The sequence below is a fragment of the Ictidomys tridecemlineatus genome, chromosome 10 (genome assembly GCF_052094955.1).
Source record: "Ictidomys tridecemlineatus isolate mIctTri1 chromosome 10, mIctTri1.hap1, whole genome shotgun sequence".
NCBI lineage: Eukaryota > Metazoa > Chordata > Mammalia > Rodentia > Sciuridae > Ictidomys > Ictidomys tridecemlineatus.
Window position 1 is genome coordinate 30,255,978 of NC_135486.1, and position 25,523 is coordinate 30,281,500.

A 25,523-nucleotide genomic window follows, 5' to 3' on the forward strand; every position below is an offset into this window, starting at 1 on the left:
ACTCTTTCCCCCTCTACAGTTCTGGCCACCCCACGTCTTATCATCTGCCTGGTCACCCAAGCCTCCAATGGGTGTACAGCAAGTTAGTTCTAACTCCCCCGTGTAGATCTCAATTGTATTCTTCCTCTGTATTGTCACTCTCCTAGCTCCGATTTTCATTCTTATTCTCCTTGGTCATTGCAGTAATTCCCTAACTGGTCTTTTTTTGGTCCGGGCCTTCCTTTACACTACCCCGAGTAATTCAGTTAAGACCAGAACACATTTATTTGAATATGAACTAGATATTAGGCGAAAAGAAGTATTGTTAATTTTCTTTGGTGTGATAAAGAAATTGTGGGGGAATGTCTTATTCTTAGAAGATGTGTCCTGAAGCCAGGCATAGTGATGCTCACCTGTAATCACAGTAGTTTGGGAGTCTGGCCAGTTTGAGGCCAGCCTCACCAACTTATTGGGGCCCTATCTCAAAATAAAAAATAAAAAGGGCTAGGGATGTGGCTCAGTGGTTAAGCACCCAGGATTCACTCCCTGGAAAAAAAAGAAGATGCATTCTGAAGAATTTGTGGTTAAATATCATGTTGTCAGCAACTTATTTTCAAATTGTTCAAGAGTGTGTTGGGGGGGGGCAAATAAAATAAAATATAAAATTTGTTGAATTGGGTGGAGGGCATATGGGTGTCCATTGTACTATGTTTTGAATTTTTTCTCTTTGTTTGGAATATTTTAAAGAACCAAGTTAAAAGGAGGAAAGAATAGCTGGGTACAGTGATGCACTCCTACAATCCCAGTGACTCAGGAGGCTGAGGCAAGAGGATCATAGATTCAAGACCAGCAGCCTCAGCAATTTAGCAAGGCCCCAAGCAATTTAGTAAGACCCTGTCTCAAAATAAAAAAGGACTGGGAATGTAACTCAGTAGAACTCTATGCTAAAGGTTTGGAATGCATCTCCCCAGTTTTTTTTTTTGTTGGTGGTGGTGGTTTTTTTTTTTTTTTTTTTTTTGGTATTAGGGATTGAACCAAAGGATGCTGTGCCACTGAGCCACATCCCAAATCCTTTTTTATTTTTCAATTCTGAGACAGGTTCTAATTTGTTTAGGGCCTCGAAAAGTTGCTGAGGCTGGCCTTGAACTTTCGATCCTTCTGCTTTAGCTTCCCAGGTCTGAGATTCTAGGCATGCACCACCATAGCTGGCTCACCTCTTGATTTTAAATAAAGTTTTAGTGACACACAGTCACAATCATTAATTTACATATCATCTACAACTGTTTTAAAGCCACAGCAGCAGAATTGAGTAGTGGAGACAGATCCCATGGCCACAAAGCCTAAGATATTTACTGTATGGCCCTTTGCAATAAAAGTTTGCCAGCCACAATGGTGAACAATACCGAAGGTTATGTGGTGAAATATAAAGACCTATCTCTAAGGGGTTGGGGATATAGTTCAGTTGGTAGAGTGCTTGTATCACATGCACGCAGCCCTGGGTTCAATCCCCAGTACCACACACACACACACACACACGCACACACAAGAAAAACCTGTCTCTGAATTACTCCTCCAAATACCACTCCCTAAAGGTAAGTACTGCAAGAGATCTTACAAATCTTTCCAGAAATATTCATAAAAAGCAAATATAATTCCATTCCTTCAATGAAAATGAAAATTTATATCCTTCAAATAAGCATATTCTCTTGAGGACTTTCCACATCTTTTAAAATAACTGAAATATTCTGTTGTATCATAAACTAGTTTCAATAATTATTGAACAGAGGGTCTTCAAGTGTTTTGGGAGTGTTGGTAGTTCCAACATCAGATTCTAGGTTCTGATTTCCTCGTAGTATCAAGGGAAAATTATAGCTTAATGATCCATTTCTGGTTATGGAGAGAGTGCGAAAATAGCCAAATTCAATCCATATCTCTTTCACTTTACAGCTCTTATTTCTAGAACAGTTGCCACCTAACTAGTTCTCAACATCTAGAATAGTTTCCTCTTTCTTCATCTTTCTCATTGTTAACATAAAAGCTCTATTTTTTTAAAACTCTTCTGACGTTGTAATTAAGTAAGATGTTAACATTGGATGACACTGAGTGAAAGGTGGTGTACATTTCTTTGCAACTTTCTGTACATCTATAATTATTTTGAAATAAAAAATAAATAATAATAAATTTTGAGAACTTTTACCTTTAGTATTTTTTTCTATATTGAAACATGATTGACACTCCATAATTGTTTGTTGAACAAGTAATTTTAAAAATGAACAATGTAGCCTGGCACGGTAGCCGCATGCCTTTAATCCCAGAGGCTCAGGAGGTTGAGATAGGAGAATCGCAAGTTCAGAGCCAGCCTCAGCAAAAGCAAGCAAGGTGCTAGGCAACTCTCCAAATAAAATACAAAATAGGGCTGGGGATATGGCTCAGTGGTCGAGTGCCCCTGAGTTCAATCCCCGGTACCAAAAAAAAAAGAACAATGTGTACCTGGGAGTTAGTTGATTCCCTTCCCCTCTTATCTTCTGTGGCTAGATTTGCCTTAAGTCTCCTATCTTCTCTAAATCTACCTCTGTGATCCTCCTGTTTGTACTTGGCCCCTAGAACTACGGATCAAGAGACAGAACTCCTCAGATAGCATCTCAAGCCTCAACAGCATCACCAGCCATTCCAGCATTGGCAGTGGCAAGGACGCTGATGCGAAAAAGAAGAAGAAAAAGAGTTGGGTAGGTAGAGGTTTGGGGGCGGAACTACGTAGAATCATGGTGGACCACCTCCACCTCAGTGTAGGGATCCGATCCTTCCAGGATTAACCAAGAGGTGGCCCTGCTAGTAAAATCCTCAGTCAGATATCCACTCAGAGCAAGGTCTGCTAAATTGTCCCTCCCTGCCCCCATTCCCTACTTGTCCCAAAGCTCTCCCTGCGATCTTGATACACACCTGCTTTCCTGCAGCTCTCCCTACTTGTTAGGTCAGATGCGTTAGACTCCAGAAGGAAGCAGAGAAAATACCCAGAAGGAAATGAATTACCATTTCCTTCCACCAACCCCCGACTACCTTATTCACTATAAAAAAAAAAGATTTTTATAAACAAAGCAATTAATTCTAGATGCTTTGGGAGGTCACATCTTCCATTTGAGAGAGGTATTTGTGGAGCTTTTCTCGTTACTTTGAAAGTACTCTCGCTATTCCATATGGCTAGTACAGAGGCAGGGTTTGGTTTTGTTTTTTTAATGTGTGTGCATCCTCTTCCCCATAACCCTTAATTGACCTTGGATGACCTTCCTGAGATTCTTTAGTCAGGTCTAGACCATTTTTAGCTTCCCCAGCTCACTGTGGAAGGGAAAGCACCCTGGATGGAGGCATTTGTCCTCTGTCCCCTATTCAGGACAAGTAGCCCACAGACCTTTAGGTAGTCCAGATAGGAGCCGGCCGTGTGCAATGAGTGATTAAGTGTTGCTTCTTTTTTTTTTTTTCCCCCCTTTCAAAATGCTGACTTCAAATCCCTATTTTTTTCCAGGTCTATGAGGTAAGAGACCCGGTTCCTCTCCCCTTATTTTCTCTTTCCCTCTGCCATACCTTCCCTGTTTCCAGAGCAACTCTCTCCCCATGAAAATAAAAATGGCCACTCATAACACTAACCGTAACAACCCGCCCTGGAGTTCCCGACTCACTCCACTGCATGGTCCATCCACAGCTGCCCCGCGTGAGGACAGAGGAGCGGTCTGGTCGTGGGTCAAATGGGAAAGTCAGACAAAATCCAAATCTGTTCCCTACTGCCTTCCCTTGTTACAAAATTGGACTATTCTAAAAAGAAGTCAAGTTGAGCCCACCCTGTTCAGAACATTAGCCTTCTAATTTTATTGACTTATTTAGAGACAAGGTCCTGCTAAGTTGTCCAGGCTGGCCTCGGATTTACAGTCCTCCCACCTCAGCCTCCCAAGGAGCTGGGATCACAGGTGTGCACATCACCCAGCAGAGCCTTTTTTGTTTTTGCTCCATTAAACCTAGAAGCCCAAAATAAAAGAATTACTGAATGATGGTTATCTTCACATAATTTCCAGAGTTGAATTGGGGTCTAACCTGGAGATTTAGCTCTAGAGTAAGATAATTCAGAGAAGGTGCCAGTCTAGGGTACACTTAAGTTACCTCATAGCCTAAAACCTTCTAAGCATTCACAGAGTTTCCAAGACATTTCAGGGATTAGAGTATATCTAAGATATATGGAAAGTGAACCCAAAATGCTGGTTCCAATTCAGATATCAAGATTCACTCTAACCCTGTTCCAACTTCATACTAGGTGTTGTGGCAGATATGAAGAATTGGATCCAGTATCTCAGTCATGAAGGAGACTGCAATATTGCTGGAGACACACACACAAAAATATTGTACATAGAAAATGTGTAACAGTCCAGTGGCCACAACACTTATTCAGGCAATAAGTGCTAACACAGCTCAGATGAGAGACTGTGGTCACAGCGGGCAGGCAGACATCACAGAGGCGCCCAAAGTCAAACTGAGGTGGGGCTGTGGTGGTGAGGAACACATTGGCATGCTTTGCACATGGACACTGTCTGCTCAGAAGGGAAGCAGGGGGCAAGAAAAAGTCCAGTGCAGCCAAGGCCCTGACTGGGTAAGACAGAGCACAGGTGGGAAGGCCTGATTTTAAATCTGATTCTTTAGATTAGCCTTTCCTGAAGTGTGTTCCACAGGTCACCTATCCATTGGGGCGCTCCTTAAAAAGTGACATTATCATTAAATAAATTTGAGAAGCACTACATCTTCTGCAGGACACATCTGCAGAGGAGAAGCTCTGAGATATCCAGTAAAGAATCTTCTTTCTTCATAATCCATTGTTTCCTGAACTCATTTAACCATGGAACCACATAACACTAAACATCCCCTAATAGTTCTGGCTTTGGAATACTGAATGACACATAGACCACTGTTCTCACTTAGAATCTTTTTTTTTTTTTTTTTTTTGTTAGTGGTGGGGGACTGGGGATTGAACCCAGGCATGCTTTACCACTGAGTCACATCTCCCGTGCCTTTTTATTTTTTATTTTGAGAAAGGGTCTTGCTAAGTTGATTAGGGCCTCACTAAATTGCTGCACTAGCCTTGAACTTGTGATGCTCCTGCCTTTAAAGTTGCTGAGATTACAGATGTGCACCACCGCACCCTAATCTCACTTGGAATCTCAGATCTTAGATCTTAGATCTCAGAGGGCTTCTGTCCCAGGCTGATTGGTTACAGAATTTCTTTCTACAAACGTACAGAGACACACAGAGCTTCCCTTAAGGCAATGATGTGGAGAAGAGCTCACTAAATTGAAAATTAGCAAGCTTGAATTCTAGTCCCATGTCTTCCTTCAGTGATGCTGTGTCAAGCAAATCAACTCTGGCCTGATCAGCCTCGGGTCTTTATCTCCTCAGAGAACTAAGCTTTATGGTGCTTTTGAGCCCTGATTGCTCAATGATATTAAGTCCCTGGAACTATCCAGATGTGCATATATACTCTGTCACTCATCCTCACGCAGCCAGATTGGTCATCCTTTATGTCTTGCCTAGTAGAAATCCCAACACCACCCACCAGCCCCATCCTTCGCCTAACAGACTTTGTGTCCCAGGAGAGACTTTTAGAAAGGATATCCTCAAATTTTCCCTTCATCTTTCTCGCTGTCCCAAAGATCTGGTTTGCCTTTGTCCCCCATAGCCTTCGACCCCTCCTTTACTCTCTGTCTCTTGCTGCCATTCCGTGTCTGTGTCCCCGCGTGTGTGTGCATGCTGTATGGATGCATGTGAATGGGTGTGGGACAGGACCTTGGTTTGCATCTTCAGCTCACATCCCTAACACCCAAGCTCGTCAACACCGAGATTAAACAAGCTATGATCTGATTGTAATGCCCCAAGTACCTAAGTACATGCTGGGAAATAACCATTATCCCAGGACTGCAAAATAGCAAAAAAAAAAAAAAAAGTGCTTATGTCTGGTTGTTTTAACCATTCTGTGATATGCTGGGCACAAAAGTACTAAATGAAATTTAGTATACCACTGCCTTTTCTCCGTCTCCACAGAATCATATTGTCAGTTTCTGATTGATTTCTAAAGAGATGAACAGGTTCAGGGCCGATAAGCCCAAGTCAGAGGTGGCATCCTGAGACCCAAAATGAACTAGACTGTGCCGTAATTGGTCTGCTGGAGAAGGTGGGATTGGATTGTTGAGAGGTATACACCATGTGACTTCTGGGGACATCTCTCCATCCTCATCAGGGGCACAGTTCCCCCCATGGGAGAGAGAGGACTCAGGAAGTTTCCATAACCTATAACAATGGCAAGCTGAAAGATTCCACTCTTTTCCTCTGCCTCAGTTTCTGGCCACTCTTCTGTCCCTGTGCCATGAATCAAAGGAAGCCTCTAGGAACAACAAGTAAATTCCCTGCCTCCACAGCTCTCTGCCCCAGATGTCCCAAATCAGTCCCCCTCCCACATCCTTAGAGTGGATCCCTGACATCTCTCTTCCTGGATCTGCTCTTTTCTAGCTTCGAAGTTCCTTCAACAAAGCCTTCAGCATAAAAAAGGGACCCAAGTCAGCCTCCTCATACTCTGATATCGAGGAGATTGCCACACCAGACTCCTCGGCCCCCTCGTCACCCAAACTGCAACATGGCTCCACAGAGACAGCTTCGCCCTCCATCAAGTCCTCCACCTCATCCTCTGTGGGCATTGATGTCACCGAGTAAGTGCTCTCACCACCTGCCACTCAGCCTGGCACTGTGTGAACGGGCAGTGAGCCCATAGACCTGGACAAACAACGCCTAACTGCGGGCCTCTCTTTGGGCATAGAAGACCACAGAGGGACCCTTCCTCCCCTACTGATTGGGTTCCGTGGGCAGGAGGAGACAAGGCTACTAGCCACGCATGGCTCTACCCCTGTAACTAGTGCTTCCCCAGTAGCCTGGCTGACACGTGCTTTCTTACAGGGCCCCTGCTCATTCAGCCCCCCACCCCAGGCTGTTCCACACCAACGAGGAGGAGGAGCCAGAAAAGAAGGAGGTATCTGAGTTGCGCTCGGAGCTGTGGGAAAAAGAGATGAAGCTCACGGACATCCGCTTGGAGGCCCTCAACTCTGCCCACCAGCTGGACCAACTTCGGGAGACCATGCACAACATGCAGGTCAGTGTCTGGGCCGAGAGCTACAGGAATGGGGAAGTCAAGGCCTGAGATCGTCCAACCCTGCCCCCCTTCCCTGTCTGTTCTTGCCGTAGTTGGAGGTGGACCTGCTGAAAGCAGAGAATGACCGGCTGAAGGTAGCCCCTGGCCCCTCCTCAGGCTCCACTCCAGGGCAGGTCCCTGGATCATCTACTCTGTCATCCCCTCGCCGCTCCCTGGGCCTCGCACTCACCCATTCCTTCAGCCCAAGTCTCACAGACACAGGTACCTGCTTGGGAGACGAGCCTGTAAGGGTGGAGAGAAGAACAGGGTTCATTCCACTGTTTCCATTCCGCTTGCTCCATGGCATTTTCCTTGGGCCAGGGAGGTAACAATGCCAAAATCAAGCAGATGCCCGTGTCAGGAGACATTAAGAGTTGTTGTGTGTTTTTAGATCCTATTGTCTTTTCAGTTTGGGGCTCCAGTTTCTTCTTTGTGGCAAATAGTTATTTGGAAGCGATTATGACTAAAAAATTTAGGAAAGCCTGTGGTGCCCCCAAACCAATTAGTCCTTTTCAAACCCCACAGACCTGTCACCCATGGATGGCATCAGCACCTGTGGTCTAAAGGAGGAAGTGACCCTTCGAGTGGTAGTACGGATGCCCCCACAGCACATCATCAAAGGGGTAAGGAACTTCAGGAAGGGCCAGCGTAGGAACCCACATAACACCGACGGTCCCCTGTTTTATGATGTACAAAAGTGACGTGCAGTCAGTGGAATCCATACTTTGAATTTTGAACTTCTCCTGGCCTAGCAGTATGCAATATGAAACTCTAATTGGGATATTGAACAGTGGCAGCAAACCACAGCTCTCAGTCAGCCAGGTGATCACAGGGGAAATGACCTTCGCTTTACAGTGGACTGCATTGCTGAGCTATGTTCAGTAGTTTAGGGGTATTAAACATCAGCTCAGGATATTTGCAATTCCTGATGAGTGTATCAGGATGTGACGTCATTATCAGTTGAAGAGCATCCGTTCTGCCATATTGTTGTAAGAAATTCAGGGTTCCGAATGCTCCATACCAGAGTACTCAAATCCCCAAGCCTTCTAGGGTCTTCCTTTCTTAGAGTCATCTGCACTGAAGCTCACATGCTTCTGCTTTGACCTTACAGGACTTGAAGCAGCAGGAATTCTTCTTGGGATGTAGCAAAGTCAGTGGAAAAGTTGACTGGAAGATGCTGGATGAAGCTGTTTTCCAAGTGTTCAAGGTAAAGGAATACATGTTCTCATCAGGGATGCTCATCCTGTCACAGGATATTGAGCCATCTATGCACTGGGACCCTGGGGACCTTGGATGCTCTATGGAGAAAGGGAACATAACAAGAGCACGTGCCCTTCTCTTTCTCCACCTGCTTTTGTTTCCTCTAATATTTTTTCTTCCTTGTGGTTTTGTCAACTGCGTTGCATCTTTGCAGTGTCCCTCACCATCTCCTTCTTGTTATCCCCTCTCTTCTCTCAGGACTATATTTCTAAAATGGACCCAGCCTCCACCCTGGGACTAAGCACTGAGTCGATCCACGGCTACAGCCTCAGCCATGTGAAACGAGTGTTGGATGCTGAACCTCCAGAGATGCCTCCTTGCCGTCGAGGTGTCAATAACATTTCGGTGTCCCTCAAAGGTCAGTCTTCATCTCTTGGGGTAAGGTGGTGTGGCATCAAGTCAGGGAGGGGACCATCATGCATTTGTTCAGCAAGGATTTATTGAGAAGCTATAACTTGAAGGTGCTTGAGTAATGAGAGGTAGAAAAAGATAAATAAGATAAAGATAAGTTCTAACTTCTGTTCTCAGGAACATTTTTTAACCAAGCCTGGGCTTCTTGCTCTGCCCACTCAACTCCAGCTCAGAGTATGTCCCTAGAAACGAGGGCCAAGTTTTCAGAATTAGGGGCAAGGGGATTCCTATGGAACTGGGACACATGGCTTTGAGTGTCTTCAGTGGGCTTCTAGATAAAGAAAGGAAAGCTCTTTGGGGTCCCTTGCCCTCCTCAGGGCCACGTTCCAGACTCACGCTTTCCGTGGTGGGGTTCAGGTCTAAAGGAGAAGTGCGTGGACAGCCTGGTGTTTGAGACGCTGATCCCCAAACCGATGATGCAGCACTACATTAGCCTCCTGCTCAAGCACCGGCGCCTCGTGCTCTCAGGCCCCAGCGGCACTGGCAAGACCTACCTGACCAATCGCTTGGCTGAATACTTAGTGGAGCGCTCTGGCCGCGAGGTCACCGAGGGCATCGTCAGCACCTTCAACATGCACCAGCAGTCTTGCAAGGTGGCTGCCCCCTAGATCCCCTGCCAGCCTTCCTTCAGACCCCAGTCTCCCCAGGACCTTCTCTGGGTTCCTTTCTAGCCCCCTTTTCCTTCCGTCCCCACCTGCCATAATATTTTCCCTTTCTTCAGTATTCTTTTCCTTTCTTCCCTACCTCCTTTCTTTTCTGGCCTTCTCCCTCCCCTGCCCCCCCCCAATTTCTTTCCAGACTTTTGTCCTTAACTTCTTCCACCTCCATCTCTTCTTCTTTTGTCCATAGTTCTTTCTCCACACTTGGTCTAGTAAGCTGCCTTCCCTTTAGTTGATCATTGATGAAACTGACTCCTCGGCTCCACCTCACTCTCTGCCAACTCTGTTAGTTCCATCCCTTCTCTTACTTTCTTCCCTCTTCCTTCCTTTTCTGTATTCCTCTCTAACCTTGGGCTCTCTGGGAGGAATTATGCAGAATTAAATATTATATATTGTGGCCCCCCCCCTCCTCAGTGATGTCTTTTGGGCCCACTCTAATTCTTTGGAGTTGATTCAAATCTTAGATCTCTGCTGTTGTGGGGAGGCACATCCATTAACGGTAGAAAAGCCACTTAGAGAACAAAACGTATTCTCCACCTTTTGGGGATTTAGAGGCAACTGCTTAAGATGGTTGCTTGAGAGCCTCTGGGAGCACTGTTTATCAGTCTGTGGTAAATCTGGTTCTGAAATCAAATGTGTAAGTGCAACAAACAGGAGCCAAAGGCCCCAAGAAAATCCAGAACTAGCAGAGTTTCTCCAAAATTCCTTCCAGTGCGAATCTGGGTGCCAACTCCTGAGTGTTAACCCACGATTTTCTTTGATTCCAGGATCTGCAACTGTACCTCTCCAACCTAGCCAACCAGATAGATCGAGAAACAGGAATTGGAGATGTGCCCTTGGTGATCCTACTGGATGACCTGAGTGAAGCGGGCTCTATTAGTGAGCTGGTCAATGGGGCTCTCACCTGCAAGTATCACAAATGGTAAGCTGGGGTGGGGACTCATCACAATGGGAAGAGGAGGTCCAGTCCAGACCAACCTATGAGCTTTCCATCGTGTGTACGTGTGTTAAGACAGATCTAACTGAATCTTTAATCCTTTCTTTCCCCAGTCCCTATATTATAGGTACCACCAATCAGCCTGTAAAAATGACACCCAACCATGGCTTGCACTTGAGTTTCAGGTAAGAACCTTGGCACTGGAAGAACCTTCTAACCCTACCCAAGAGCCTACACACTAATTAAATCCTGGGCTCTGAGAGCAGAGGGGCACTAAGTACCAGAAGGAAAGAAAAGTAGCCAGAGCCTCTCAGGCTGGGCAGAGAAAATAGATATATTTGCATGTTAGCTACAAGGCAGAGCGGGACCTTTAAGGAGATGAAAGGATAGCAAAACTAGGAGGGACTCTGATAGGCTGCTGTAATAGGATTCTCTGCCTTTCCACCCTGACCCAGATCAGAGAAGTCAGGTGGTTATTTGAAGAGGGTCACTGATTTGAGAACAGCTCTACAGGAGGGGATGAATCCTCAGTGTCCCCATTGCCATTCTGACCCCACTCTCCCCATTCCTGGTGGCAGGATGCTGACCTTCTCCAACAATGTAGAGCCAGCCAATGGCTTCCTGGTGCGTTACCTGCGGAGAAAGTTGGTAGAGTCAGACAGTGACATCAACGCCAACAAGGAAGAGCTGCTTCGGGTGCTGGACTGGGTGCCTAAGCTGTGGTATCACCTCCACACCTTCCTGGAGAAGCACAGCACCTCAGACTTCCTCATCGGTACAGGACTCCAGCTCCCCTGGGGCAAGAGACAGCTTCCCTCTTATAGCGCACCACAGGCGGGTGCTCCCTTTGCTTTCTGGAGTCTTCATTCTGCAAAGGAGTTGCAAGCCTTGTGGCTGCAGACTTAGAACCACTTAACCATTAAACCATGAGTCCCAAGTTTTCAATTCTGTAAATGTTTCAACAAAATTGACACAGGTACATCAAATTTGTTGGAAACCACATTCTACAACTCATAGAGCCTTTACGTATTAGCATGACCCCTGATTCAAATAAATTAAAATAAAATAAGAGGGATGGGGTATAGCTCAATGGTAGACGACTTATTTAGGATGTGCAAGGCTTTGGAAAAACAAAACTAACTCCTCCCTCATCTTTCCCCACAATTAAGGAGGGAAAATATATAGGAGGGAATGGAAGCTCCTTTTGTTCCCTGTCTCCCTTCTACATTGTGAGGCATGATTTATGAGACTGTCCCCCAGGCACTCAGTGCCTACCAGTCATGATAATTCTAAATTTCCTTTGATAGTCTGGATGTCAGGCCCTTCTGCTTGGTACTAACAGATAAAGGAGGCACAAGACTGGGGAGGTGTAGGTATCTCAGCCATCTGCATGATCTCATTTTTTTCCCTAGGCCCGTGCTTCTTCCTGTCCTGTCCCATTGGCATTGAGGACTTCCGGACCTGGTTCATTGACTTGTGGAACAACTCCATCATTCCCTATCTGCAGGAGGGAGCCAAAGATGGGATCAAGGTAAGCCCCACCCTCTGACTCCTCTCAAACTCCACCATCAGGCTGTCCCACCTAGTAAAGGAGAAACATTTCTTCAATATTTAGCGTGGAACTATTGGGATTAGTTAGGTTCTCTTTAAAAAGATAGAGCAAGGTCTGTGTAGACTAAGCTGCTTTCCATTTGGCAGATGACTCAATGGCCACTGCCTCTAAGGCTCTCTCTCTAATCCTAGGCCTCTGGCTCTAAGCCCAGTTCACACCACTTTGTAGAAGGCAGAGCAATAGAAAAGTAATTGAGCTGGGAATTAAGTAAAGCTCTATTATAGCCTTAGCTATTTACTAACTACTAATCAGTATGGTACATTGACCAAAGTTACTTAACCTTTTTAAATGTCCTCATGTATAAAAAAGAGAGAGAGATAAATTCTGCTCTACCTTGTTTTGAAGACAAACAAAATAAGTAAAAAGATTTTTAAGTCAAAAAACTTTGTATAAGAAAGGAGCCATTTTATTTTTTATTATTAGATTTATTTATTTATTATAATAATAATAATAATTATAATTATTATTATTATTATTATTATTTGGCACAAGGATTGAACTCAGGGGCACTTGACCACTGAGCCACATTCCAGCCCTATTTTATATTTTATTTAGAGACAGGGTCTCACTGAGTTGCTTAGCATCTTGCTTTTGCTGAGATTGGCTTTGAACTCATGATCCTCCTGCCTCAGCCTCCGGAGCTACTGAGATTACAGGCATGCACCACTGCGCCCAGCTTAGATTTATTTTTATTTTATTTTGAGTTTTTGATGGAGGAAATACCAGGGATGGAATTCAGGGGCACTCGACCACTAAGCCACATCTCCCACCCTATTTTGTATTTTTTTTATTTAGAGACAGGGTTCCAAACTCAATCCTCTTGTCTCGGCCTCCCAAGTCGCTGCGATTACAGAAGGGTGCCACCACACCCAGCCTTAGATTTATTTTAAAGTGATGAATTAAAAACACAAAATACAAATTAATGGAGTACCAAGTGATGATTCAATACACGTGTACATCGTGTAATGTTTAAGTCAGATTAAACATACCTACCTCCTCAAACATTTATCATTTCTTTGGTAAGTAATACATCCTCTTGCACTTAAAATCCTTTTTCTTGCTTTTTGAAATTTACATTATTGTAATCTATAGTTATCCTACTATGCAGTAGCACACCAGAACTTCTCTGACTTCTAACTAACTACAACTGAGTACCCCGTGATCAACTTTTCCCCATCTTTGTCCCTTCTTCTCTCCCTCACCTCTGGTAACTACCATTCTACTCTCAACATCTGTATAAAGTTGACTTTTTTATTGATATAAATGCAGTATTTGTCTTTTTGTGTCTGGTTTATTTCATTTAACATAATGATCTCCAGTTCCATCCAATTTTTGCAAATGTCAGGATTTTATTCTTTTATAGCTGAATACAGAGAAATTTTTAGATAGGGCTTGCTAAAATGCAGAGAATACCTTTGACAAAATTCAGCACCATGATAAAAACACTGAGGAAAGTAGGGGAAGAAGGAACTTACCTTAACTTCATATATATATATATATATATATATATATATATATATCACAAAGCCAACATCATAGTGAATGGGAAAAACCTGAGTGCAGTTCCTCTAAAATCAGGAACAAGACAGTGTGTCTGCTTTCACCAGTCTTATTCAACATAGTTCTTGAAATTTTACGCAGAGCAATTAGGCAAGAGAAGGAAATTAAAGGGACACCAATAGGAAAGGAAGACAGGTGTAATCTCAGCTGTTTGGGAGGCTGAGGCAAGAGGATCACAAATTTGAGGTTTGCCTAGGCAACTCAGTGAGACGCTGTCTCAAAAAATAAAAATGGCTGAGGATGCAGCTCAGGTTAAAGACCCCTGGGTTTAATCCCTTGTACTGGGGGGCAGGGGGCGAAGAAAGGAAGAAGTCAAATTATCACTGTTTGCAGATGATATGATCCTTTACTTAGAAGACCCAAAAAGCTCCACCAGAAGACTGCTAGAACTAGGAAACAAACACAGCAAAGTAACAGCATTGCAGGATACAAACTCATAGACAAAAATCAATAGCTTTCCTATACACCAATAATAAATTTGCTGAAAAAGAAATCAGGAAAACTGTCCCATTCACAATAGCCTAAAAAGCAAAACAAACAACAGACAAACAAAGGAAAAAAAAACCTAAATCTAGAGCTGGGCATGATGGCTCACACCCGTAATAAAAATAATAATTCTAAAGAAGAATGAAATATCATTTGCAGGAAAATGGAACTTGAGAGCATTATGTTAAGTGAAATAAACCAAACAGAAAATGAAGAGCCATATGTTTTCTCTGACATGTGGAAGCTAGAGAGAAAAAAGGGGGAAAAAGGTTTGTGTGTGTTGGTGGGCAGGGGGGGTGGGTCTCATGAAAATAGAAGGGAGCCCAGTAAAATAGAGGAAGGAGTCCAGGAAAGTAGGGAGGGGAAGGATAGGAGAGGTCCTGGGATCCAATTATATTGTTATATCGTGTGCACGTACAAACATGTAACAACAGATTCTACTATTATGTATAAATATTATGCACCAATAAAAAATAAAAACATTTTCACATAGATAATGTCTGTTTTCAAGAAAGTTAAAAAAAATTAAAGGTATTATGAGTAATGTAGAATTTCCTACTTGTAAAGCAAAATCACAGGGTCATAAAATTTGTGTTATATTATGTTTCAATGCACCCTTGGATCCATAAACAGATGAACAAAGAAAGTGTGGTATTCATATATACATAATAGAAAGCCATTCCTACTTAAAAAAGAAAGGAGTCCTGTCATTTGCAAAGACATGGAGGAACCTGAGGGACATGATCTGAAGTGAAACAAGCAGGGTCCAGAAAAGAAAGAACCCATGATCTCAATCTTATGTGGGATCCAAAAAGCTGAACTCAAAGAGAGTAGAATGGGGGTTGCCAGAGACTGGGGAGGTGGGAGTTGGGGCTGTGTTAGTCGAAGAACACAAAATTGCAGTTCTACAGGAAAATTAAATACAAGAGTATAATGTGTTAACTGTGATTAATGTATTACATACTTGAAAAGAGAATAGATTTGTGTTCCCACCTTACACAAAAAAGTATGTGATCTCACATGCATATATTAATTTAGTTCAATTTAGCTACTCCACAATTTATGCATATTTCCACAAACATGGGTTTTCTTTTTGGTGTTTGTTTGTTTGTTTGTTTTGGTTCCAGGGATTGAACACAGTGGACTGAACTCAGTAACCAGCCCTTTTTTTAAATTTTATTTTGAGTCAGGGTCTGGCTGAGTTGCTTAGGGCCTCTCTAAGGCTGGTTTTGAACTCATGATCCTCCTGCCTCCGCCTCCCAAGCTGCTGGGATTACAGGCATATGAAATAGATGTAATTTTTGTTTGTCAATTTAAAGAGTAAAATTAAAGAAAGATATTTTTTACAGCTTTACTACAGTTTGTTATATTATCAAAATGATTTATATCAGTTTATACAAACATCTTCCTCGTTGGGAAGCTCAGGAAAATTCCACAGGAATAAGAGCCTCAAATTTTGTTCTGGTGGTGGTGATGGAGTAAACTATGGGAGATCTCCCACTGAGCTACATCTTCAGTCCTTTTTATTTTGAGAGAGAATCTTGCTAAGTTGCCCAAATTGGCCTTAAATTTGCATTCCTCCTGACTCAGCCTCCCAAATTGGTGGGATTATAAGTGTGTGTCACTGCACCTGGCCAGAGCCTTAAATCTTTACATTTGAGGGAGTGCATGTTTTGAAGGAATATGATTTTGTGCAGGAACTATAAGAGAGTACACAAACAAGCCTCTAATCTGTGGATTCCCCTCCCATTAATTTCTCTTCTCCAGGTTCATGGGCAGAAAGCTGCTTGGGAGGACCCAGTGGAGTGGGTCCGGGATACTCTTCCCTGGCCATCAGCCCAACAAGACCAATCAAAGTTGTACCACCTGCCTCCACCCACTGTGGGTCCTCACAGCATTGCCTCACCTCCAGAAGACAGAACAGTCAAAGACAGCACTCCAAATTCTCTAGATTCGGACCCTCTGGTGAGTATAAGCCACACTAAAGTGAAAATAAAAGTACTGATGGATGGAATTTTTCCATTGTCTTCATGCATATTCAGAGGTGGGGGCTAAAGGAATTGAAAAGTTTCAACAAGTCCAGGACCAGAATGTAGCCAGTACAGAGCCCTGAGTACAGAATCTTGAGTTAGAGATTGCATGCTTACAGCCTTGCTGAAGCTAATTAATAATACATTCCAGCAAGATGCATTCAAGTAAAGACCCAACTTTCAGGCAGATTCCATGTAGAAATACCAACCAAAGAAGTAGAGCAATATGACATATTAGCACTCTCTACTTCTTCCTTTCTTCTGCTACAATCCTGAGGACTGCTTCAGCTAAATGGATTTCATGCAACCCCTGTAGAAACCGGGCTGAGATGCATGACAAACTGGGCAGACATATCTAGATCCTCAGACTCTAATGAGGAAAGGCAAATTCAAACAAGGGAATAGTGTTTCACATTGGCAAAATTAATGTGTGGAAGCATACATAGACTTCACACTCTGCATGGGAGTGTTCATTGGTAAAACTATTCCAGAGGACATTCAGCAGGTTATATTAAAATTTAACATATTTAGCTAGGCGCGGTGGCATATGTCTGTAATCCTAGCAACTCTGGAGGCTGAGGCAGGAGCATCACAGGTCCAAAGCCAGCCTCAGCAGATCTTAGCAACTCAACAAGAACTTGTTTCTAAATAAAATACAAAAAAAGGTTTGGGGATATGGCTCAGTGGTTAAACGCCCCTGGGTTCAATCTCCAGTACAAAAAGAAAAAAGAAAAACTTGCACAAATCCAATGGCCTTGCAGTTTTACCTCTCAAGTAGGAAGTCTTCCAGTTAAGTCATAATGCATTTTTATTTAAATTTTGACCTTGTCAAAAACAGATGAAGATAAAGAAAAGGAGATGAAAACCCTGAGATGTTTAGACCTGACATAGGGTTTATTAGCTGGGGAGAAACAGATTCATATAACATGGAGCCTCGCTGCTGGCTTATGATCTCCTGGAATGGGAATTGTTAGAGACAAAAGTGTTCTTATGACACTTCTCACATTTCCCCCAGTATTAGTGGGATGTGTGTTTCTTCTGCCCTCCCCTGAAGGGCACTCATGATGCAGGCAGAGGTGGTTCCCCCACACATCACACACGGCACCCTGTATAACGGAGATACCCCCAGGTGACCGCGTCCTTGCATGTATTTACAAACAGGGTTGAAGTGATCATCATGCTTTTCATAAATAACCTCTTAACTCCAAGCTCTTAATCATTTCCAAACCAAGAATCAAACTTACGATCAAGGTTTTTCCTGTTTCCCTTCTGCAGGCAGGACCCAGCCTCCCTACTCTCATTAGTCTATTCCTTTGCCCCTCTTTAGATGGCCATGCTGCTGAAACTTCAAGAAGCTGCCAATTACATTGAATCTCCAGATCGAGAGACGATTCTGGACCCCAACCTCCAGGCAACACTCTGAGGTCCCAGCAGTCACTGTCACCCCGGACTACAGAAGGCTGGCATCAGCTTCCTTAGCTCCTCCTCTCCCCTCTTCTTTCAGAGCGCTAGCTCTCCAGCCGAGGAGGAGAACAGGAGGGAGGAGGAGGATAAGAAGAGGGGCAGGTTCTTGGTGCTGCACCTTGGAGAACTTCCTACTAGGGATTGGTGGGGTAGAGTTTGGGAACTTGTGTCCCCTAAATACATTTACTGGCCTCCTCTCACCATTTTGGGGAAAAGATGATTCTGGGTCTTTTCCTTGATTTCTTATTTCAATTATAAATTCCTGGGCTTTCTGGGAAAAGGGGTTCAGAAGACATCAAAAAACTCTGCAGCAGCTCCTGATTCTCACAAACAACTCCGAGACAGTCACAGGTGGGGAGACCTGAGGGAGGCAGGACTCTCCGCAGACTTTCTTGCAGACCCTTCCCAACTCCATCACCACTGCCAACAACTCTTCCCCCAGAAATCTGGCCGGAGCCCAGAAAAGAAGCATGTGGTTTAAACAATGTGTAAATCAACCTGTAAAAGGTAAAATGCAATGGAAAAGATGAATCTGGAGAGAGGGGACCCAGTTGCCAAGCAAGAAAGAAAACTGCCAGCCCTTGCCTTCTGGATAACAGGGGATGTTGACAAGATGCCTGCCAATCTAAGAAGTCGCCAAACCACAAAAATAACATTACAGCCTTCAGAGAAAGACTCCTAGCTCTGTCTTTCTACCCTCTAATTTAACATGCATGAGAGTCAATAAACCCTACTTTTTAATTTTTTATTTTTTTTATTTTGCATTGATTTTTTTTCCCCCTACCATCTGCCTATTTATTTTCCTCCCCTGCTTCCCCACTTCTTCACATGTCCATGAGATACTGGGTTGCTTTTTGAGGGGTTAGTTTGGCTTTTCCAAGTGGATTTTCTTGGGAGAATCTGATGCCATCTAATTAGTACCAGCTAAACACCTGTCATGCCACTCTATGTGGCATCCTTAGGGCCTATATAAGACGTGAAGCACTGGATCAGCAGTAGTGGGAGAAGAGGAACCCAGTTCCTTTAACTTCCCTTTCGCAAAAAGCACACGTTCTGGCCAGGAGCTCAATTGGCAACTTTGAGCTTCATTGTCGACTGTAGGAAAACCAAAAAATTGGAGAGACTCTTCTATCTTGTGGCTTGCTTGTCCCTCTCACTGCACTATTTAATGGTAGCCATTTCACCTGACTGAATCAAAATTCCCCAGCCAGCCCTTACTATTTGTTTTTTACAGGTGAGTATTCACTTGTAAGAGACTGAACAGCCACGTGAGACACTCCAAATCAGAATTATAGGTTCAAGGAGCTTGATTTGGTGGCCAATATCTGCCTTCTGGGGAGATCCCACATCTTGCAAGAAGTTGCTCTTTTCCTGATGTCCTGAAAGTCTGCCGGTCCATGTTCCTTGGGTTGACGGATACCGAGTACTTAACTGTGTACCAGTTACTAGATTTTAAAAAATAAGAGACAAGACTTGGGCCCGTAAGCTCATGTCTAGTAGAAAATGTTGACACCCCATTAAATGCATACTACCTTGTATCTGGACCTTCAGGATCACCCAAGAAATGTAGCTGAAATCCAAGAAGTCAACTAAGAAGCCTTTGATTAGATGTCTAATACATTGGGGGCAGAAGATCTGGGTTCAACTAAGGTGGAACCTGAAAGACTATGGAATCTTGCTTGTCTGGAGTTGGCAAGTCTACTTCCTGCCACTTCTGAAAGCCCTAAGGGAACAGATTCCAGGCTGAACTGCCAAGTGGGCTGAAATTTCAGGGCTCTGCCAATCAGGGATATGTGGTGAGCTTGGGTTTAAAAGTTTGCTGTTCAGATTCCTAAGTAGCACAAGACTATCAGATTCTACAGGCATTCTGGATCACTCTGTTCCACCCAACCGAGGAGTAGATTCATCTGAATCTTCATATCAGAATATTTTCATTTAGCTCCCAAGATGGTCTAGTTTATCACCCCCCCCACCCCGAAGAAAAGCTTCTGTTTTCACATGGTAGCTCCCAGGGAAGACAGGGTCCTCTGTGCTGGAGACTATTATTGCTATTGCTGCTAATTCCATGAGCTGTGAAGATCCCCCAACCAACTTGGCTGTAAAATATGCAATTCTGTGGTGGGAAGAAGCTGTTTGTCCAAGGATGGTGCTGAAATCACTGCCTTAAGGTCTCTGATGCGTAAAATGAGGCCCCAGAGCTGGGTGTTCCAAATTAGAAGGAAGGAAAGACCAGATGGGCTTGCTTTGGACCTAGGCCTCTTCTGTGTACCCTATTCCAAGCTCCAGTCCCATGGCAAGGCTTAGACTTTTAATGCCATCTTAATCTGATGGTTGAGCCCTTAACTCTACTTTCCGGTGCTGCCCAGCCAGTGCCTTCTGACATGGATGTTACTGGCTACTTGAGAAAAAGGAGAGGGGAGAGCCCCTTCTTCCATTCCAACTGCCTCAGACCGCAGAGAGATTCTGGTCTCTCTGGTAACCATGGATACCACCATGAATTTTGTGTGGATCTTCAGCAGGTTTTTTTCTGGAGGCTTCTCGTGCTCTGACTTTTCATTTCTATTCTTGGGATCCATCACCCTCTGCTCTTGGTTGACTGCTGCATTTAGCCCAGGTGTCTAATTGCTTTCCTCCAGAAAGTGTGTTCCCAACTTTGTGAAGTGGTAATGAAGCCTCAGCTTTCCCTCTGCAGCCTGGGACCTTGTTTACAGTTGCACATCTGGGCCCCTCATGGTGGGGACTGATCATCTCACAAAGGAATCCTGAGTATTTGGCAACTGTAGAAGAAAGTTGGGCCTCCTCATGGTGCTATAACCCCTTGGGACGCTCATCCAGACTTCTCTGAAGCAGAACACCAAGCTCCCCTGACCTGCTGCAAGAATGAACGGCAAGGAGCAAATCCGCAGCGTTCTCTCCTACCTACACACCTGCTTCTTGGTTGAGACTACTGGGATCCCTCAAAAGAGAAAACCGGGTCCCATAGCTAAATTCTCAACCCCCAGGCACCTTTGGAAGAATCTGGCCTAATTCTGGAATTTGTACTGCTTCCTTCCTCTCCAGCCCCTGACTTCATCCCTTACCAAAGCGAGCTAGTATAGAACATGGTTCAATACCTAACATCAATCTATGGGGAGAGCCACAACTCAGAGAGAGGTTCCTCGGCAGAGTCCCTCTCATTTCTGGATGGGGAAGACCAACAAGATGTGTCCAATATATTTTTTTCTCAGTCCCTGCCTAGGCACTAAAAATAAAATACTAGCAAATTGGAGGCTAATATGGGACCTGGTGTGTGTGTGTGTGTGTGTGTGTGTGTGTGTGTTCATGTGTGTGTTTGTGTGTTGTGTCTCACATACACACACAAGCAGATGGCTGTTGCTATGTCCTATCCTGAGGCTTCGTAGAGTATATTTAAGAATTCTATTCTTTGTGGCCACTTTACGGTGCTTATTTCTGTCTTCATGTAAATTCTATACCAATGCTCTTCGTGTAGTGTAGCCATTGAGAAGGTAGAGGCTGACAGGAAAGAAGAATTGGCTAAAAGTCCATGGAGAGACCGATGTACTACATTTTGGTCTTGAGTTACCAACCTTCCAACTAATCCATCCATACTCCTTAAGGACTGAAGACAAATAGTGATTTTTTTTTTCCTTTTCATTTCTTGCCTTCTGGTTTTCCTGGTTTGCAAGAGTATGAGTGCACCTAATCTTATCTGTTAGTTCTAGATCCCCAAGACATACTATTCAGAGGGATACCATGACTTCTAGTGGTCTGAACTCTATTTCCTGTAGTATTCCAAAGAGTGGGAAGAGAGAAGCAGTAACAAACATCCTTATGTGGAAGGGCACCCGTGTGCAGCAACCCAGCATGTAGGTGAAATTTGCCTGACTGAATGGGACTCCGTCCTGCAAAACCAAGATCAAAGTGATGCTTACAATGAGACATTAAGGATTCTTTATTCCAATGTGTTTGCGAGGGAAAGATGTTTAATTACACATTCATACATTCAGCGGGGTTCACATTGGCAAATGCAGCTCTTCATCATACTTTTCTTTCCTTAATCCTGTACCCCATAAGCCACCTTCCATGATAGGACAAAAAAAAAAGGTCATATGGGGCACTATGTTCCCAAAGCCTGATATTGCCCTTTATAACTGAATCAGTTTTATATATTCATGACATCAATCAATCTCCAGAGATCTATCTCACTGCCCAGAGGGCAGGTGTGTGTGTCTGCTCAGCCTAGCCCTAGAAGCAAGTACTGCCACCACAGATCCTAGAGAAGGTAGAACAAACTGGATGGAATTATAGCCTTAAAGTAAGGGAACCTCTTGAAATTCAGAAGCTGCAGGGAGACCAAGGCAGATACAGATGTTTTAACCATTTTTCTTAATGTTTATGACTTGGAAAATTTTCTATCATGTGATTATGAAAGTGAACCCCTAGTTTCTTGGTTCAGCCCTTCAATTATGAAGACCATGGTTCTCAAAAAGGATGGTTCCAGACTACTAGAATCAGCAGCAGCATCTGGGTACTTATTAGAAATTAAATTCTCAGGCTCCACCCTGGGCCTAATGAGTCAGAAACTCCAGGGGTAGAGCCCAGCAACTCCTGTGAAGAAACCCCGCAGTGAATCTGATGCACGCTGAACTTGGAGATTTGACTGTTTTAAAGGGAAAGCTAAGTATCAGAGTGCCTACTTTCAGGGGCTTTAGGACCAAAAATAAGAAGGTCCTAGGTTATAATCCAGATGTTACTATTAGTTTCAACATCACTTTTATCATACTTCTTTATGTTTCGGTTTTCCTTATGTTTAATTTAACAAAGGAAACAATATGTGCGCTTCCAGGTGGAAGTTAGAGGAGTGTTTGCAGCTTTCCTAGTTGAATGCAACCTTCAGAGAAAAATGTCACCTGAAATTTCGACTTGGCAATCTACACGGAGGAAAGTGGTTGGAGGTCTCTTCCAGATTGCTCTTCTGGTGGACAATTTGTGTCTATTCTTACCTTTTCCCAATTATGTAATAAAATGGGAAAAGTAAAAAAAAAATAAAAATAAATTAATTTGTATTTCCATAACAAAATGTTCTCCCAGGAACAACCCTCTCCTTTATTTGAGTTGCAAAGAGCACTACTGGTCTGAGAACCTGGTCAGAACCTTCTTCCCCAAGGCAGCTAACAACTTAAGGGTTCCAGGATTCCAAGGAGACCCCTTCTCTGTGCTCTGTTGGGCACCTAAATCCTTGGACTTAAGCTTTCCCCACACCAGGTCGTGGATACAGAACTACTCAGCCAAGGCAATAGAATAAAATCCTTAAAAAAAAAAAAAAAAAAAAGTCTGAAAAGAGCTTCATATATTTCAAAGTTCACAGACTCATGGGGCCATGGGGGAGATAAGGTTGTTTGGAACTGGTTTTGTTTCAAGTTTGTTGATTTTCTTCCCTGTGAAAGAGCTTGAGGATTGAGCACAAAGAAACGTAATAGGACAGGTCTCCTGTGCCCTGGCACTCAGCACTTGGAGGAAGGACTAAAGCCGAAGGAAGGCAAATAATTGCACTAAAATCACTCCCTTAGTCCCCCAGAAAGCCTGCCATGCGTCCTCTGGCCAACTCTGAGGGGGTCACCCTGCTTCCCTGCCATTTTTCTGAGAAGGAAGAAAGTAAGGAACAGGCTTGTGTTGCTGCCAATCTCTGGGCTACTGCTGTGCAGTGGGCCACCACTTCCTAATGTTCTTTTGTTTAAAAAAAAAAAAAAAAGATTTTTTTTTTTTAATGAATTCTCTAGCTTCCTTCCCCCCCACCCCCACCCCATCCTGTTTGGGTCAGCACTCTGTGATGGAGTTTGTGTTTCTCAAGTGCATGGTGTTCCTCAGGTGGAGGGTGGGCAGGAATTTTCACAACAGTTTTTTGTTTTTGTTTTGTTTTTAATTTATTGGGCACAAAACCTCAAACCAGGATGTGTGTGTTTATGTATGTGTGTGTGTGTGTGTGTGTGTGTGTGTGTGTGTGTGTGTTTGATTGATCTGTTGTTGTTTTTTTTTTTTTTTCCTCTCTCATTTGACCCTTGCCTCTTCCAACCTACTCCCTTTTATAGCTAATGTAGAAAAAGCAAAATTGAATCTGGAAAGGAAATGGTTGTATATAGTTGCGGTAACAATCATGAAGAGAGCTGGGCTGTCCCCTCAGTAATTCATTTTAAAGTACAAATTGGTCAAAAATTAAATTCATGCCTGGGCCAGCTGAAGAGGCCTTCCTCCCTCACCATGGTGGTCCCCCTCATCTGGGCCCTCTGTTCTCAGGCATGTCTCTTCTCAGCAAGATTCATCTGTTCAATGCCATTTGCGTTTCAATAAAGTTATCTCCTGTATTGTCCACTGGTTCTCCAGCTCCTTCTCTGCCTGATTTCTGTCTCCATTTATTTTATGACCCATTACTTGATCTGGAAAGTAAGTCTGGTTGTGGTCATTTGCCAAACCCAGAGGCAAACCCACCTGCCTGGAAATGCCCAAACCCCAAATCCTAAATGGAATCTCTTTTGACTCCTTTGGTTGAGGTGGGGATGTCTCTGAGTCCTCCATCCATTGCCACAAAGTTTGAAAACATACCACCTGCTGGACATCCCTGAATTTTTTTTTTTGGAGGGGGGGTTAAAAGTGAATTAACCTTTAAGTAACTGTTCTAAAAATGAAATTCAGTTTCTCCTCCTGGCCACTAGAAGAAGGAAAATAAGTCTTAACTATTCTCTATTGTGGAATTCAGGTCCAAGAAGCAATCTTCTCCCTATGAAAGTATTGTGGTAACACAAACCACCTCTGCCCTCCTAACATGGGAGGTGATAAATGAGTACTCCTCAAAATAAATCAAGAAAGCATTCTGAAGCATTCTTCTGGAAGAATCCTCAGATGAGGTGACTTCATCTTCATCAGTTGTTAATAGTTTAGCATCCACAGTCTTGGAACTGTCTTAAGAATTACTAGTTTTGGGGATGGGGATGTGGCTCAGCGGAAGAGTGCTCGCCTAGCATGTACAAGACCATGGGTTCAATCCTTAGCACCACATAAAAATAAATGAAATAAAGGTATTGTGTCCAACTACAACTAAAAAATAAAATATTAAAAACAAAAATTACTAGTGTCCTTTGCCACTTGGAAATGACAGTAAACATTCCTGGAAACCACCTTATGAACAGCTTACTAAGAAATACCTCTTCCTTTTTGCTTCAATAACATACAATTGCAATTGCATTCCTTTAGCCACTACATACTTGCCAGGCTCCCAGGTTTATTTTTTGTTGTTTTTGTTTGTTTGGTTGGTTGGTTTGGTTTTCATGGCTTTGGCTTTTTGGTTTTTTGGTACTGGGGATTGAACTCAGGGGCACCCAACCACTGAGCCACATCCCAATCCTATTTTGTATTTTGTTTTTGAGACATGGTCTCACTGAGTTGCTTAGTGCCCGGCTTTTGCTGAGGCTGGCTTTGAACTCCTGGTCATCCTGGCTCAGCCTCCCCAGAGGAAGCACAGGGGTTACATTTCCCGGGTTACCTCACCGGCCAGGCTCCTGTATTTTCTTTTTCTATTTATTTTTTAAATATTTATTTATTTTTTAAATATCTTTTCTAGTTGTAGATGGACACAATATCTTTATTTTTATGTGGTGCTGGGATGGAACCCAGTGCCTCACACATGCAAGGCAGGCACTCTACCACTGAGCTGCAGCCTGTATTTTCAACTCCTCTCTAATTTCTTCCATCTACATTGTTAAGTAGTATATACCCTGGGCCATTTCGTATATTAAATAACTTCTGTTCCCACTTCTTGAGATGTCCAGCCATAATTTCACTTGAGGGAGGTGGCATATATTCTCAGCTATCAAATTCTCACATAAAGTGTCAATCTGGAGAAAATACCCTTTTTTTT

The 25,523-nt window shown here is 43.5% G+C and overlaps 1 protein-coding gene across 7 annotated transcripts in view; it reads left to right on the forward strand.

Annotated features, from left to right (window-relative positions):
• The window catches only part of Nav1 (neuron navigator 1), a 252,591-nt gene extending 228,613 nt beyond the window's left edge, over positions 1–23,978 (forward strand). For all 7 annotated transcript variants that reach the window (XM_021729867.3, XM_040277226.2, XM_078022573.1 and 4 more), the window contains 14 exons: positions 2,584–2,705; positions 6,520–6,716; positions 6,961–7,153; positions 7,246–7,414; positions 7,718–7,815; positions 8,304–8,399; positions 8,651–8,810; positions 9,221–9,456; positions 10,290–10,444; positions 10,573–10,644; positions 11,038–11,234; positions 11,872–11,990; positions 15,885–16,082; positions 17,475–23,978. In XM_021729867.3, the coding sequence (XP_021585542.2) occupies positions 2,584–2,705; positions 6,520–6,716; positions 6,961–7,153; positions 7,246–7,414; positions 7,718–7,815; positions 8,304–8,399; positions 8,651–8,810; positions 9,221–9,456; positions 10,290–10,444; positions 10,573–10,644; positions 11,038–11,234; positions 11,872–11,990; positions 15,885–16,082; positions 17,475–17,570 (2,108 nt within the window). In that variant the 3' untranslated portion in view covers positions 17,571–23,978. The remainder of the gene's footprint in view (positions 1–2,583; positions 2,706–6,519; positions 6,717–6,960; positions 7,154–7,245; positions 7,415–7,717; positions 7,816–8,303; positions 8,400–8,650; positions 8,811–9,220; positions 9,457–10,289; positions 10,445–10,572; positions 10,645–11,037; positions 11,235–11,871; positions 11,991–15,884; positions 16,083–17,474) is intronic.
• The last annotated feature ends 1,545 nt before the right edge of the window (positions 23,979–25,523 follow it).